This window comes from Lottia gigantea (assembly GCF_000327385.1).
Source record: "Lottia gigantea unplaced genomic scaffold LOTGIsca_17, whole genome shotgun sequence".
Lineage (NCBI taxonomy): Eukaryota > Metazoa > Mollusca > Gastropoda > Lottiidae > Lottia > Lottia gigantea.
In genome coordinates this window covers 2564310-2581943 of record NW_008708133.1, presented here as the reverse complement: position 1 = coordinate 2581943, position 17634 = coordinate 2564310, and the positions used below count along the sequence as shown (strand labels likewise).

General features: G+C 34.8%; 1 protein-coding gene across 1 annotated transcript; it reads left to right on the top strand.

Annotated features, from left to right (window-relative positions):
• Positions 1-1452: 1452 nt before the first annotated feature.
• Positions 1453-12080, top strand: LOTGIDRAFT_231103 (hypothetical protein; the record flags this gene model as incomplete). Its single annotated transcript, XM_009051727.1, has 7 exons — positions 1453-1510; positions 2001-2142; positions 3920-4017; positions 5768-5902; positions 6207-6300; positions 6814-6866; positions 7567-12080. The coding sequence occupies 7 exons, from the start codon at positions 1453-1455 to the stop codon at positions 12078-12080; spliced, it is 5094 nt and encodes a 1697-aa protein (XP_009049975.1).
• Positions 12081-17634: the final 5554 nt, after the last annotated feature.

Genomic DNA, 17634 nt, shown 5'->3' with positions numbered 1-17634 from the left:
GAAAGATTACGAGACTGTAAATTACAAGCCACATCAATAACCTCTTTACCATCATGTGAAGGAAGTTCTTATGAACATAGATTATGTGTTCATTCATCATGCAGTGGTGGTTCGTATTATAAATTGAAAGTTTATGAAAATGACAATCAGCAATTCAGTAAACATATTTTAATTCGCCCTCATTATGATGTACACAAATATGTCACGGCCAGGTCCTTCCGTGCTTGTAGAAACTAGAGTTTTGATCCAATTATGTATATTTGAAATCTCAGATTAGAGCTTGATTTTTACAATTTTATACGCCCACATTATAATGTGGTCGTTTATTGTCGTCTCCCCTGTCCACCTGTCCGTCCGTCCACAATTGGCTTGTGAACACAATAGAGATTACAGTTTTTATCCGATTTTAATGAAATTCGGTGTTATCATTTAGTTCCAGGGTCCGGATTCTGGGTTTTCGTCTGTTCTGATCTAAAATTAGATAAATTGAAACTCGAGAAGGATAGTGCTTGTTATGTACTGATTGTTTTTAGTTTGCCATGAACAAGATTGTCATTAAAGTTCTGATTATTTGAATATGCTGAACTATCATTTTCTTCTTATAGATATGGGGGAATTTCTGTTGAAGGCATTTCTGTGGGCATGAACTATCTTACTTGCTCGATTACTGTTTGTATTGAACGGGACAACATAGGGTGTTATGCCTGTTGAGTCCTATAGGTCTTGCGAAAAAAAATTGTTTCTGAAAGACTATAGAGACTATAGTTTTCATATGATTTAAATGAAAATTGTTGTGATCATTTATAAGGATGGTAACTTGGTTGAGTTTGAATTTGACGATTTTTCGATAAACGGTTTTTATACGCCCACATGGAAATGTGGACGTATATTGCCGTCACCCAGGTCCATCGGTCCGTTGGTCCGCCAACATTTCTTGTGAACACAATAGTAACAACAGTTTTCAACTGATTTTAATGAAATTTGTTGTGATCAATTATATTGATGAGATCTTGGTCAAGTTCGAATTTGACGATCTTTCGATGAACGGTTTTTGAGTTATTGCCCTTGACTTAAAAAAAAAGCGTCAAAATTTGTTTGCGAACACAATAGAGAGTACAGTTTTCAACTGATTTTAATGAAATTTGCTGTGATCATTTATATTGATGCGATCTTGGTTAAGTGCGAATTTGATGATTTTTCGATGAAAGGTTTTTGAATTATTGCCCTTGACTTAGGAAACACAAGTCAAAATTTTTTTGTGAACAGAATAGAGACTACAGTTTTAATGAAACTGATTTTAATGAAACATGGTGTGATCATTTATATTGATGCGATAATTTGATGTATTTGAGTTTTTGATATTGATTGTTAAAAATTTGGTGGAATTATTCAGCATAAATAACTGGCAGTAAATATATATCATTGAATTCAAACTATTAAAATTTCTTTAATATGAGAAAAATTTATACTTTAGTTACTAAAGACTGTTTTCTGACAGCTGCCAGTGGGAGTATGTTACCTTGTCTGGCAAGCTATCTTTGAGTTATTGTCTTTGACGTATGAAATATGTTTCACATTTTGGAGGCCAAGGTATGATTTACTCCCGAAAATATAGCTTCTGCCCTTTAAAAATTGACGAAACTTGGTATGATTTATTTTATCAAGATCTTGGATGAAGTTCATTTCAAGATTTTTCGATGGGCAGTTTTTAGTGGTTGCCATTGACTTATTGAAATATTTTTTAAATATGTGAATGAGAATGGGGAGTAATGCTGACACACTTTGGACGACGTTCATAATGAATTGTATACTTTCCGCCTGGTTTTGATTTGCCACATCCAACATGGAACAACAGAGTTTTGCTTTGAGCAATGTAATTACTCTACTTTCCGTTTTATAGTAAGGATCTGCTTTTTCCAAACTCGTATTTCGAAAATTTCACCTGAATATAATTAACATTTAGACTATATGTTTATATGTATTTGCTTGACTTATTTCAGGAAGTGGTGCCATATTAGACAGTATTTCAAAGTTTCAGTCAGCGGCCATGATATGTGACAGAGCAACCCGTGAACACTCTAATTATGTAATATGGAAAACACCGGATAGAAATATTATAACTTCTAAAACTCAAACAGACAGGTAACATAATAAGTAGAATTACACCATATATGTTTACTTACTATAATTATAAACAATGACCCGTATGCACCAAATAACGTAGAAGAAGAATAGAATTATTTTAAACCTTAAATTTATTACGTTGAATTCATTAGAGATAATTCCATATTTTTGTATGCACCAATTTGTCTTAACTAATTTTATTTTTCTGTACTTTAATTAAAGCCGTATTTTCTATTCGAACTACACACTACACCAAATCCATATATGACATAACAGTCTAAAAGCTTGGTCACCAAAACAAATTTCATTTTTGAAATTTTCGTCACTGTCATCCGTCGGTTCGTCCGTTCACATTTACCTCGTGCTCACGCTACAGACTACAATTCTCAATGATTGTTTTGATCTTTTGTATGTGTGACAATATCATTATGAAGATGGACGTAATTCCAAGGCAAGATGCAAGAAGGGGCATGGCCATAATACGGTCGATAATTTTACGACACTTTTAGTAAAATTTATTTACATGTACATTTAAACAGACAATTACAGGTTCAAAAACTGCTGCTGTAGTCATATTCTCTTCCACCACCCCCTTCCCGCTTCGTATTATCAACCATTATCTGTAAAAGTTCCTTCCTATTCACGTGCTCAATTTGTTTGTACTCTGATTCCATATGACTTAAAGACAAGTAGATATTCAAACATCTGAGGGCAGGAATCTTTAATATTCTGACGGATGTTATCTATAGTTCTGTAGGCTCTTGCCCTCCCCCTGTTTTCCGAGCCTCTCGTTTTCTATCTGCGTCTTTCTACTCAGCTTTGGTGGTTAGGTTGCTAAGGCATATTTTTAGAGAGTCACGATTTGTCGTCAGCGAGTTCATGTTAAAATCTTTATGTATGGAATTCAATGCCAAATCATTTTCCTTTCTTGCTGCAGAACCTTGTGAACATCTTGGTGATTTTTTGCTAATTCACTCAGCTCTTTTTCAAATGGTCGACCGGCCACGTTGAGTGAATATAATACAGAGTAACTCTTTTACATTAACTAAAGCTTTATATACAACCATTTTTGGGCAGAAAACGAAATTCACGATATATCGTGATTGAAATGTTCGTTTAGGCAATCCGAAATATCCGTTAGGCGATCTGAAAGTGACGAATTTAACTGGCATATTCTGCAAAAATGAAGCATGACATGGATTCCATATCAAATTTTTTATGGCGTTCATTTGCTCTTTCGAAGAATAGAAAGAATTAAAGATATCGTTTGATCTTACTCTTGTTGATAATTGTCATAAAAGCTGTAAGACACCAGATGAGAGTCTATAGAGAAATATGTCTTAGTGACCAATCTTTAGACTCTTTTGTCATATATAGATTGTTTATAGTGTTTGTTTCGAATGGAAAATAGAATTTCAATTACTGTACAGATAAATATATTTGGTTAATTGTTAGTTGGTGCATACAAAAAATAGAATTATCTTTCAATACATTTAACTAAATCTATTTAAGGTTTAAAATAATTCTATTCTTCTTAATTCGATTTTATATGGTGCATACGGGCCAGTATTATTTAACCAGTACTTAGGTCATAGACAATGAAAGACGGCTATACTATACCCACTGCTTCATTTGAATCTGCCCAACGCTTTAACTTAAAGTTAGCAACAATACCAATAAAATACCCTGATCATTTTTACACGCAATCATTGCGTAAGTTATCTCTTACATGATTGGTTCCATGATTAAAATTCTGCAAACTCTATTTCATCTATTTCTTTGTTTTATATTACAGAATTAAGATATCTGGTCCTTATCTTATCATACACAATTTAAAAGAATCTGATAGAGGATTATATAAGTGTGCTTTGTTGTCAAAATTACCATATACAAGTATGTTTCACTCTTCTGTACGGAAACATAGAGGGGACATATAATACAGAATAAAAAAAAATTCTCATCTCGTGGCCACGACTTAGTAACTCGTGGCCACGACTTAGTATCTTGTGGCCAGGACTTAGCACCTCGTGGCCACGATTTTGTATCTCGTGGCCACGACTTTGTATATCGTGGCCACGACTAAGCATCTCGTGGTCGCGACATAGTATCTCGTGGCCACGACTAAGTATCTCGTGTTTATATATGTCTGACACTCAAAATGATACTGTGTCTATGAGCCAGAATGATGGCGATATCATTATATGACATTCCAATATCAAAATACATCCTTATAAGTCCATTCCTTTCGTTATAATCTATGAGCACCCCCTTTTCGCAGTAAGTAAGATTTATATGACATATTTATAAAAAATGGGAGGCAGCAAGTCGACATAGCTAAGTCGTGGCCACGAAATGCTAAGCCGTGGCCACGAAATGCTAAGCCATGGCCAAGAGATGCTAAGTCGTGCCACGAGATGCTAAGTCGTGGCTACGAGATACTAAGTCGTGGCGACGAGTTATATTTAATTTTTCTCGTGTCCCCTCCATGCTTCCATATTGATACACAATTTTAATGAGGGCGGTATGATTTAGTTTACTGCAAAAAAAAAATTCTGCGATATATCTAAAAACTATGCACCAAAATCTAGAGAAATGTGTTTCTTAATTTATCTCAAAGTTCTAACTATAGTATTTTGCCGTCAATTTTAGAACGCCAAAACCAGTTTATGAGGTTTACTTAAACATTTCAACGGCTCTATTTGTTTGGTTGGTGATGAAAGACTAAGGTCCGAATTTTAGCAAAATAAACATCAACTCTGGAGAAATATGTCTTCTATTTTTTCTGAAGGTTTCGAGTAAGAATCGAGCCATTATAATGCCAAACACCAAAACTAGACAAAACTACTTTTTTAACAATAAATACTCTCCGTTTTTAAACACCCCTTATTAATACAAATTCAGATTGATCAACAGTATACAAATTTTAGAAAGATAAAAATAGTATATTTTACAGTATTTTTTAATAAAAAAAAATTTGTATAATGCACCTTTAAGATACATTATTTGTAAAATAATTAAAGGACAAAAAAAAACACCTGTTGTCGGCATTCATTTGCGTAAGATCGCTATTTTTTTCTCAAATAGCTCGCAATTTGTGATAAATATGTTTTTGAGGGAAAATATTTTTTTTAAATTGATTTATTGCACGTGTTAGATGTATGGCTTTATTTTCAATATAGATTTACTACCAATTTATCATCTTATAATATCTCTGACTGATTTCGTAGGCGATTGAAAACTTATTTGGTTTTTTCTTATTTCTTCAAAAAACAATTCAAATTCACCCCTCTCCCTCCCCATACACTTTTATGCCCATGTGTATTGTTATCACCTATACTTAGTTTGTGAGAGTGACAATACCTCATTCGTCACTCATTGTGTAAATTATCACAAACAATTCTTATGAGTACTCATCGTAAAATGAGCTGTCCGTTGTATATGTATTGCCAATAGTATTCTTGAAGAGACAATATTTTGTCAGTTATAATGCAATTGAGTCACTTATCATATCAGTTATTGTGAGTTAGTCACTACATATGCTGTTGGAATCAATGAGTCACTCATCATCTTTTACTCATGTTGATACCCAATCCGACAAGTCATTAACATTGCATTGATAAAATACGAGTACTGTCTGTTTCAGTGTCAACTCATGACTGTCGAAGTCATCTATGTTTAAATGGTGGACAATGTATAGAACAGTCTCATATCGGTGTTTCCAATTCACTATTTGTTTGTATATGTAAATCTGGTTATGGCGGTGTCTATTGTGCTGAAGGTAAAACATATACATAAATCTAGAAACACCATAATTTTTAAAAAAAATTGGAATTACCAGCAAAATATTGTTGGATGTAAAATCGACAGTATGCAGGCCTAATTCAGTTCGTGTCCCTAGTGATAAAGTATTCGAATGAAGAGTACCGAATAATTAGGAAATCAACAACATTTCCCTCGTTCATTCCACCAAAAGGTAATTAGAACAAAACATTGATCTGGGCCTTATTCTCGAAAACCAAACTTTTAAGATCAAATCAAAATTTTAAGAAATACAGTTATCTGATTTGTTTTTTTCTTTAAAGAGATTGGTTTACGAAGTGCACATATTATTGGTATTGTTTTTCTTGTAATAACTTTGGGTACAGCTAAAGTACTGATTCTATATTTTTGTTGCAGGTATGTTTTCTTTCATTTTTTGTCGTAATGTTTTTATCCATTTAACCTATTTTGTCTGATTGTGAGAAAACAGTCCTGATTAATAAAATAGTTCACTTGTATTTTTTGAATATTTTTGATGGCTCCTGGCTATTCTATGTCATTGCCAAGTACTGGATGTCCAAATTTTGTTGTTTTGGTTAGTGTTTCAAAAATCTTGTTCTTTGCAAAATGACATTAGAACCCCAAAAAGAAGAGTACGCATTGTGACTTAGGTTAAATGTTTTTTGAGATATCGTTCTGGGCTCACTGCTTTGACTGTCTGGCAATTTTCTGTGATCAAAATAATACTTCATGTTGCTGCTTGTTATTGTATCATATAATTCAGCAATGCTATAATGTTGTGAGGGTGTATCTTGTCTGAGCTGGATCCTAAACTACTTTAGAGCCATGGTAAATTCATCGACATGACTTTCCCAGCTTGTCGTGACAGTCCTTAATGCAACTACTTTATTTCAAATAATCCATTTGTAGGTTTCGAAAATCTGTAGACTTTAAAATATTGAAAGAGATAACTAAAGAAGACGGTATGTTTATTTTAGTTTATACTTATGCTAGTGTAACGATATCTAATCTTGACAATATCTCCATGCTATTTACTTGCTGGTTATGTCAAGTTTCTACTGCATTTGTCAAAATGGGTCATCTCGGTCCGTCCGTCCGTCAACATTTGCTTGTAAACGCTCTAAAAACTAGATTTTTTGATGGAATCAAATGAAAGGTTTGAGAAAGTTTAGTTTACTTCTGATTAAATTAAAGGCTTTATCAAGATTTATACCTCTTACGTCAGTTTTGAAGAGTTATCGCCCTTTAACCTCTATACAGTAAGTGCTTCTGTCAACATCAATTGCTTATAAACACTCGTCGGTCCATCCGTCCGTCAACATTTGCGTGTAAACGCTCTAAAAACTACTTTTTTTGATGGAATCAAATGAAATTTGGTATGTGTATACATATTCATGAAACGAAGATCAAGTTCGAATTTGAGCTATTTTCGACCGTTAGAAGCAGAGTTATTGCCCTTGCTCCAAAATCTTGAATATGCTATTACTCTCTTAGTTTTCAACTGATTTTGATGAAACCTAAAATAGACGTTTCGTTTTTACGATCCGCATGCCATATGGCTGTGGTCCACTATCTTTTATGTTGGGTTAGTGAATCCGCCTTCCATCTGCATTTTCACTTTAATTTAAAAGATATATATTGAATGATTTCGTTCCATTACAGGTACCAAGAAATCAGTTGTTGAAAGGCTAAAATCAGCACTATTATGTTGTAAGGGACCAAATGATGAGGTCAATGTTCAGAAGACAAACGTTAAATCAAAGCCCCCTCAAAAGACTAAAAATGTACCAAAAGTAATGAAGGAAACTCAAACATTGCCTGAAGCAGTTTTAACCATGGAAAATAATCCAAGTGCTAAAAAGGGACAGAGCTCTACTAGTAGGAACACATTATTTGGTGTTAGATCTTCGTTAAAAGATGATATTAATAATCTTTTAGATGGAGTCACGGGGGCCATCAAGAAAGGGTCAACCAACGTAAGGAGCAGTAAACCTAAAGTTGTGAAAGACACCGATAATTCTTTAGATAACATTATCAAAGGTATAAAAAAGCATATTCCATGTACCTCTAAAGAGAAATCTCCATCAGCTTTCAGGAGGAATACCTTGACAGTTGGTGGAACTACTACTGGAAGTATTAGGAATGCAAGAGACCCCTCCACAGCTATGAACAACGTCTCCATCGATTCAAATTCAGATACCACAAGTATACATGATACTGACAGCGAATACGATATTGAGAATAAGCGTTCCAAACATTCTTTTGGCGAAACTTTATACTACCCAATCCCAGCAGTTAAAGCTATACCCATGACCACTGATAATAAACCAGATGATAATTCAAAAAAAACTTCTGAAGATTTAAACAATTCTTTATTAGATCATGCAAGAGTTATTTTGTCCTCTGGAACCAATATTTCTTCTCAAAATGAAGGCCCTGGTATCAAAACAGATAATTCTAACATACAATTAAATTTTTCCGTTTCAAAGGAAGATGCAGTTGGGAAGAAACCTGAAAAATTGTATTCTAGGAAAGAAGATATAAAAGTTTCTGATAAATCAACCAAATCTATGGGAAATGCTATCAGAGGTCTGGGAGAGATTGAAATGTGTACAACTGGAGATTACGAATTGAAATCAGTACCATTTAAAATTACATCATTATCAGATAGAAGTGCCGAGAACAAGAAAGTCTACCAAGTCACACCACATCCAAAAATGTTACAAAGTAAACCTTTAGCTGTTGACCCGAAAGAAAACAACCAATCTGAAATTGGAAAAAAGGCTGTAGCGGATTCTGATTCTGAAAGAGCCCAGAACGCCCAAGTCAAAACGATAGAATTTTCAGAAACCGTCAATGATCGAGCAAGACAAACAGATTCAGAAACACCAAGTGCCAAGTTTGAAGCTTCTGGTTCAATATCAGATGATCCTAAGAAAAGAGAAATATCATCAAGATTAGAAATTTTAAGTGATGAATTTAAGAAAATAGATGATACCGTATATTGCAATACACACAAAACAAGTGTTTTTATTGAGGCTTTGAATAACATTGGACACTATATAGTATCATGTGAACATGGTTTCATGCCTATGGTCATTGATGACGAAATGTTTTCAATATGTTGCAGAGAACACCATCTTCGCATATCAGATTTGCTCGATGGGTATACTGCTGGTTACTCAAAAGGTCAGCATGAGAAGAGTTCAAATCAATCTAATTTGGAAAACAGCACTATACCAAGCCATACAAATGACAAAATGTTACAGTCTCCGATGGAAGAAGTAAAATCTATGCATATTTCAGGATGTGACAAAGAAAGATTCATTTCAATGGACGATTTTTTTATAAAATCTATCACAATTACGCCTTCCTCATCAGTTGGTAGTGTTGAGAGCAATAAATCCTACCAAATCTCTTCTCGTTCTAAACCTATACAATCACCAAAACTCACAGAAGTGGAATTATACAGAGCTCCATTGTCACCGTCACCAACTGATGGATTTAACAGTGTGCCGATGGTACTACCTCAAACAGAAGAAGCCAAATCTATCCTTACTTCAGAACATGACAGAGGTAGTTTTAATTCCGCGCCAATAACTAGTGATTTCTTGTTGAAATCTGGCATAATTACGCCTTCCACATCGGTTGGTAGTATTAAGAGCGAGGAATCTTATCAAACACTTTCTAAATCATTGCTCTCACCACAACGCACAGACAAAGTGGAATTATGCAGAGCTCCATTGTCGCCGTCACAGACTGGTGGATTTAAAAGTGCTCCGATGGTACCACCTCGAACAGAAGAAGCAAAATCTATTCTTTCTTCAGAACATGACAAAGGAAAATTGAATTCTGTGCCAATAAATTGTGATTTCTTGTTGAAATCTTTCACAATTACGCCTTCCACATCGGTTGGTAGTATTGAGAGCGAAAAATCCTATCAAACCTCTTCTCTTTCTCAACCATTGCCCTCACCACAACGCAGAGACAACGTGGAATTTTACAGAGCTCCATTGTCGCCTTTAAAGACTGATGGATTTATAAGTGGTCCGATGACACCACCTCGAACAGAGGAAGCCAAAGGAAGTTTGAATTCAAGAAGTTTTGAGTCAAAAACTGGGGATTTCTTGTTGAAGTCTATCACAATTACGCCTTCCGCATCGGTGTGCAATGTTAAAAGCAAGAAATCCCACCAGACATCAACTGAAATATTGATGTCAGGCGATTCAGCACAGCCCAAAATCGATTTATTGGCATCGTCGCATTCTGATAGTATTTACAGTGCTGCATCATCACTGTCTCGGACTGGTGGAGCAAAAAATTCCACTGAAACTAAGACGAACTGTCAATCTGGTTACGAAAGAATCGATCGATCTAATAATTGGGATGTCTGTGAACGGAAAGTAGGTGAACAGGTTGATAAAGAAATTGAGGAAGACTTTCAAAATCTGAAGAAAGCTGATCCACAGTTATTATCACAGTTTCAGACTGTAAGTACCCCGAAAAAGGGAGACAAAATTTCCTTGATTGCTCAAGAGCTTTCTTTCGGTAAACAAGAAATACATGACATTTCTAATGTTTCCCTGAAGTCCATGCCTAATTTAGATGAAAGTCAATACTTCAATCCAATAGAAAACATATCTGAGGATTCACAAAATACAACCAAATCAACTGATAATGGATCTAATGACATGTCACTTTTGTCTGCTACTGAAAAAGGTCAGAGCAGTGTAAAGGATGGAACCGGAAGATATGGAGGTAAAGAAAGTGTAGATTTAAGTGATGCGAATTATACATTTAGCCCTGAGACAACAGAAAATTGTTCATCTATTACTAATCCTGGATTATCTGAGAAGAAACCTGAAACTTCCGCCAACCTATCAAAACAAATTTCTATTAACAGTAAAACCACAATCATTTCAAGCAGTGATAGTAAGATGAATAGTTCCCCCCAAGGTTTAGTCGCCATATCAAGACACTCGAGTCTCAATGAACTTGAAGATGTATGTGCCGTTCAAGGCAACGGAGAGTCATGCGCCAAATCAGACCAGCTCGCATCTCATTCTAATGATACCTCTGCTAATGACTTAACGGAGAGAAAAGCCTACAGCGCTGACAACAATTCAGTCGATATATCTTTGTCAACTAGCATTACTGTAAGTTCGAATGCTCCACATTCTAATCCGTTATTTGATCCAGATGATAACTCTTCAGTTCACACTGTCGGTTCAGTAAAACGATTATCAACCCTTGTGTCCCCCAATCTCAAGCCAGTTTCACCATTGAACCTCGACAAATCGAACAACGTGACTGGCGAACCAAATAAACAAAATATATCACATTTGAAAATAGATAAATCTTCCCAGATTCCGCCGAAGGTTTCAAATAATATCTTTCCTGGGAATATGTCTTATAAAATATTTACAGATCCACTACATGAATCTATGTTGATTGAATCAGCTCCCGTTACAGAAAGATGTACAAAATATTCCCAATACATTAAGCAAAACACTGATTCGACAGCCAATGAAGGAATTGATGAAGACACTATGCCTCAAGAAAGGGATCTAACTGAAACAAATCAATATTTCCCTAATACGATAACAGAACCTTCTCTCCAAAATCGCGATAACGATTCGATGAGTCGTTCTACATCCTTTTATTCGGTGGACGATACACCAATGACTTTACCGTATGTGACAAATACACATGACAAGAACACGCAGTATTCCTCAGAAATTCGTAATAGTTGTGTAGCAGAGGTGTCCTTAGAGACAAAAACGTTTGCTGTTACTGATGCTGATGAAGTTTATGATGAATATTTTAATATGAGCAAATTTAAGAGGATAATGTGCCCTATCCCAGAGGAAGAAGATTCTTTGGACGGATCTGTGGAGTTCAAATCACCATATACTTCGACGACCGAATTCGAATCTGTGATAGATTCTGAATCTAACATCTTAAGACCATCAGCTTCTGATTATAAAAGTCCTTGGCCATCAGAGTATTGGTTGCTTAAAAATAGGGGTGAAGAGAATGATAATGTATCAGATGAAACGTGGTTGTATACCGAGAGCAATAATAGTTGTCTTTGTGATGGTAACGAAAGGGCTTCAAGCCCAGTATGGAGTAGCTTTTATCAGGACGACGATAAGCCAAACCCTGCACAGTTTTAATTCATCCATATTTTAAAAAATCTTTGGGTGATTACGGCATGGTTTTAATGTGATTACTATTATTATTATTATTATTATTATTATTAGCATCATCATTATTATTATTATATTCTGTTGGTTGAGACTTTGTGATTTGTTAATCTTTGTATATCAAGTTGTTGTTTTAACTTGTTTAATTGTGATCCAACCTCAAATATATTACTTTTTGTTTTGAACGTATTTTGTACATGATTTCTCCTATTTTTGTAAAATTGAAGCAATTGTGCACATATTTCACGATCCGCTGATGATTTTAAGGAATGCTTTGTCAAAGAGATCCGAGTTTATTTTCCGATTATTTTTTGCATTGGTTCATTTAAATAGTATAAGATATTAGACCAAGTCCAAATACGCTAATTTCGACATGCCATTTGTAAACAAGAAACTTCTACCAAGTTAAAGCATTATCGATATTGTAGGTGTCGGGGTCTTGTTTTGACATCATTGCATACTGTCAAGTTCTTACTTAATAGTTACTGTTGATAGTACCAAGTTTTATGAATATCAGTTGATGATTAATGGAGCTATTTCATTTTCAGTTTTAGAGATCATTGGGCTTGAAATCCAAATTGCCGCTATGCGCACAATCATTGCTGATCATATATACACATACATTCATTACCATATTGTCTTGAAAGTTCGGTTGAAATCTGAAGCAGCTATAGTATTTTCAATGTGCATGTCCTCATGGATTAAATTATCGGGCACACTTATACCTTTCATTTGCACAAATCAGATTTCCCGTCCGACTTCTGTGGTTCAGGCAAATAAAAAATTCATAACCAAATATCCAACGTCACTATCACAATTAATGCCATTCGATGTAGCCTAAATCGAGTTTTTGCGATGATGATGTCATATTTGGTCAAGTTTTTCTAGATTTAGGCATATATGGCTTACCACCGTCAAATGCCATATCAGAATCGTGCCACAAGTGTAGGCAAACCGATTCTTATACAAATTATAAAGACTTAAAAATTACTGAAAACTCTTAATATCAAGGGGATTAGCCTAATATTCAGGAAGCGCTTTATTTCGAATCTAATTCAATTTTTATACGTCTACATGGAAACGTTGCACGTAAGCCTATGCCAAGTTTTATCGAAATCGCTTAACGGAGCATTTACTAGGATATCTGAACGTGGACGTGGGTACAGACAGAAGGCTATAGGCCTATGTCTTAGAGAGTTTGGAGCGTATCAAAATGTTGAAACACTTGTTGTTTTTTTATAGTTTGAAACAAAGCTGTTATTAACCATAAGAATGTTTTTTTTTCTGTAAGCATCAGGTGCGACAAATATAATGTTTAAAAAAAAAACAATATGTGACACATCCATTAAACTGGAAAAGACATTCAATCTTGAATATCATTGGCTTGAGAAACCAGCTGAATTTTATTCCTGTCGTTTTTTTTGTTGGATTTTTTTTTTTTTGTTTTTTTTTATAAATTATTAGTATTTATAAAGGCGATATACAAGATTTTCGAAATATATTGTCTATTGTGGGTTGTAGCCTATGGTTAGATATTTTTGTTATATAAAATTATGACGATGAAGTACTTCTATTGGCTGCTCATATTGTCGCTTATAGTAACAATGTGTTTTTGCTCCAGTATAAACAGATATGTGACGGTGAGAATTTTTCTTTATATATGTACAATTTTTGAAGTTATGTGTTGGATGCAGGCCTATGTTCGAGGCAGGACATTCTCACTAATCTTGAACATCTGATTCGATTTGTCAGTATTTTTTTTGAGAGTTATAATACTTTGTAAGCTGTCCATGATCTTGCTCTTGAATACTTCATGTTTGTCTAGGATTTGGTTTGTTAATTCGATATTTCTTTCAGAGAGTTCACACATAATTGTCTCTGTGTGATGCATACATAAGTCCATTTTTGAAGAAATTGTCGTAGTTTGTTTTTCCGATATATTAATGAATTTACTACGTTTATTTATGATTTTTGACTTTCATGATCTATCAATGGACATACAGCCCTAGATAAGTATAATTACATACCAATTGGTAATGAATGCTACGCTTTGATTGGACTGGTGAAATATGTATTGATGAAACGCCCGAAAAGTTTGATGACGTGACTAATGTTTCCAAAATATTTTTCTCGATCTTCAATGTATGACTGAATTATACGAGTTTCTTGCAAAAGCTAGAAAATTTTATTTATAGCAGGTCTGAAGCGTTTTGTTACTTTCTTATATTTCACAGATAGGGCATGGAACAAGACACTACCAATCTTCAGATTATATTTGTAAGAAATATATGAATTGTAAATGGGCCGTTTGTCCATGGAAATATAATTTAGTCGTTTCACCAGCAGAATGTGACATTATTCCTAATATGTAAGTTTTTCCGTTTTTTTTTAGTCCGTATTTAAAAGTTCCGTCGTGTATTGGCGCCATCCATATCCGTCTGTCCGGCCACAATTGCTCGTAAATACTCTTATCAGAAAGTGCAATTCTTGACGAACTTGCCGAAAACTGGTGTAAGTGTTAATTACCAAGGATGAATCAGAAATAGCGAAAAAAATTAGTACAAGTTATTGCCCTTGTTCTTGAAAACCCGTTCAATTTTTATACGCCCACATGAATATGTTGTCGTATATTGTTGTCGTCCCTGTCCGTCGGTCCGTCCGTCAACATTTCTTGTCAGCACAATAGAGACTACAGTTTTCATTTGAGTTTGATAAAATTTGGTGTGATGCTTTAGATTGATAAGATCTTAGTCAAGTTCGAATTTGGCATATTTTCGATGAACGGTTTTTGAGATATTGCCATTGACTTAGAACGCCTTGAAATTTGTTAAAAATTGTTCGTGAGCAGGATTGAAGCTACAGTTTTCAACCGATTCTGGTAAAACTTGGTGTGATCATTGGAATTGATAAGATCTCGGACAAGTTCTAACTTGACGCATTTTCGATGAACGGTTTTTGAGTTATTGACCTTGACTTTGTTAAAACGCGTCGAAATTTGTTAAAAATAGTTCGTGAGCAGGATTGAAGCTACAGTTTTCAACCGATTCTGATGAAACTTGGTGTGATCATTGGAATTGATAAGATCTCGGACAAGTTCTAACTTGACGCATTTTCGATGAACGGTTTTTGAGTTATTGACCTTGACTTTGTTAAAACGCGTCGGAATTTGTTAAAAATAGTTCGTGAGCAGGATTGAAGCTACAGTTTTCATCCGATTCTGATGAAACTTGGCATAATCATTGGAATTGATAAGATATCGGACAAGTTCTAACTTGACGCATTTGCGATGAATGGATTTTGAGTTATTGCCCTTGACTTTGTTAAAACGCTTCGAAATTTGTTAAAAAATAGTTCGTGAGCTGGATTGAAGCTACAGTTCTCAACCGATTCTGATGAAACTTGGTGTGATCATTGGAATTGATAAGATCTCGGACAAATTCTAACTCGAAGAATTTTCGATGAATGGTTTTTGAGTTATTGCCCTTGACTTTGTTAAAACGCGTCGAAATTTGTTAAAAATAGTTCGTGAGCAGGATTGAAGCTACAGTTTCCAACCGATTCTAATGAAACTTGGTATGATCATTGGAATTGATAAGATCTCGGACAAGTTCTAACTTGAAGCATTTTCGATGAATGGTTTTTGAGCTATTGCCCTTGACTTTGTTAAAACGTGTCAAAGTTTGTTCGTGAGCACAATAGAAGCTACAGTTTTCAACCGATTCTGATGAAACTTGGTGTGATCATTGAAATTGATAAGATCTCGGACAAGTTTTAACTTGACGCATTTTCACTGAACGGTTTTTGAGTTACTGCCGTTGGCTTTGTAAAAACGCTTCAAAATGTGTTTGTGAGCACTATAGAAGCTACAATTTTCAACCAAATTTGATCAAACTTGTTATGATCATCGGAATTGATAAGATCTCGTACAAGTTCTAACTTTCGGAGTTATTGCCCTTGACTTTGTAAAACGCTTCAAAATTTGTTTGTGAGCACAATAGAAGCTACAGTTTTCAACCGATTTTTATGAAAATTGGTGTGATCAATGAAATTGATAAGATCTCGGACGAGTTCTAACTTGAGATATTTTTGATGAACTTTTTTTGAGTTATTGCTCTTGACTTTGTAAACACGCGTCAAAAGTTGTTTTTTGCCCTTGATTAGAGCTGTGTGATTTAATTGTTAGTTGTATTTGGGTTATTGATATTGATTTTAAAACATCTTGTGGAATTACTCAGCATAAATAACTGGCATATATGTATGTAATTGAATTCAAACTAATAAAATTTCTTCAATATGAGAAAATTCGTACTTTAGTCACTAAAGACTGTTTAATCATTTCTGACAGCTGCCAGTGGGCGTATGTTACCTTGCCTCGCAAGCTATCTTTGAGTTATTACCCTTGACTTCAAAATTTGTTTGCGAGCACAATAGAAGCTACAGTTTTCAACCGATTTTGATGAAACTTGGTGTGATCTTTTGAATTGATAAGATCTCGGACAAGTTCTAACTTGACGTATTTGTGATTAACGGTTTTAATAGGCTCACATGGAAATGTGGACGTATATTGCCGTTGCCCCTAACCGTCCGTTCGTCCGTCGGTCCATTCGTCCACATTTGTTGTATGCTCGATAGAGGCTATAGCTTTTATCTGATCTTGATGAAACTTGGTAAGATCTCGGTCCAGTTCGAAATTGGTAATAATCGGATGAACGGTTTCAGAGTTATTGCCATTTACTTGTATGCATGATATAGGCTGCAATTTTGATCTGATCTTGATGAAACTCAGTATGCTTGTATATATTGAGATCTTGGTCAAGTTCGAAATTGGTAAAAATTGGATGAAAAGTTTCAGAGTTATTGCCCTTGACTTAGTAAAAACGCGTTAATTTTGGCGTGTATGCATGCTAAAGGCTAAAAAAAATTTATCCTATCTTGATGAAACTTAGTATGCTTGTAGATATTGATAAGACCTCAGTCAAGTTCAAAATTGGTATTAATCGGATGCATGGTTTCAGAGTTATTGCCCTTGACTCAGTAAAAATGTGTTAGGTTTTGCTTGTATGTACGAAAAATGCTGCAATTTTTATCCGATCTTGATGAAACTTAGTATGCATGTATATATTGATGAGATCCCGGTCAAATTCAAAATTGGTAATAATCGGATGAATTGTTTCAGAGTTATTGCCCTGGACTTAAAAACAAAAAACACGTTAAATTTGTCTTGGAGGCAGGATAAAGGCTGCAATTCTTATCCGATCTTGATGAAACTCAGTATGCTTGTATATATTGAGATCTTGGTCAAGTTCGAAATTGGTAATAATCGGATGAAAAGTTTCAGAGTTATTGCCCGTGGCTTAGTAAAAATACGTTAAATTTGGCTTGTATGCATGCTACAGGCTAAAATTTTTATCCGATCTTAGTATGCTTGTAGATATTGATAAGACCTCAGTCAAGTTCGAAATTGGTAATAATCGGATGAAAAGTTTCAGAGTTATTGTCCTTGACTTAGTAAAAGCACGTTATA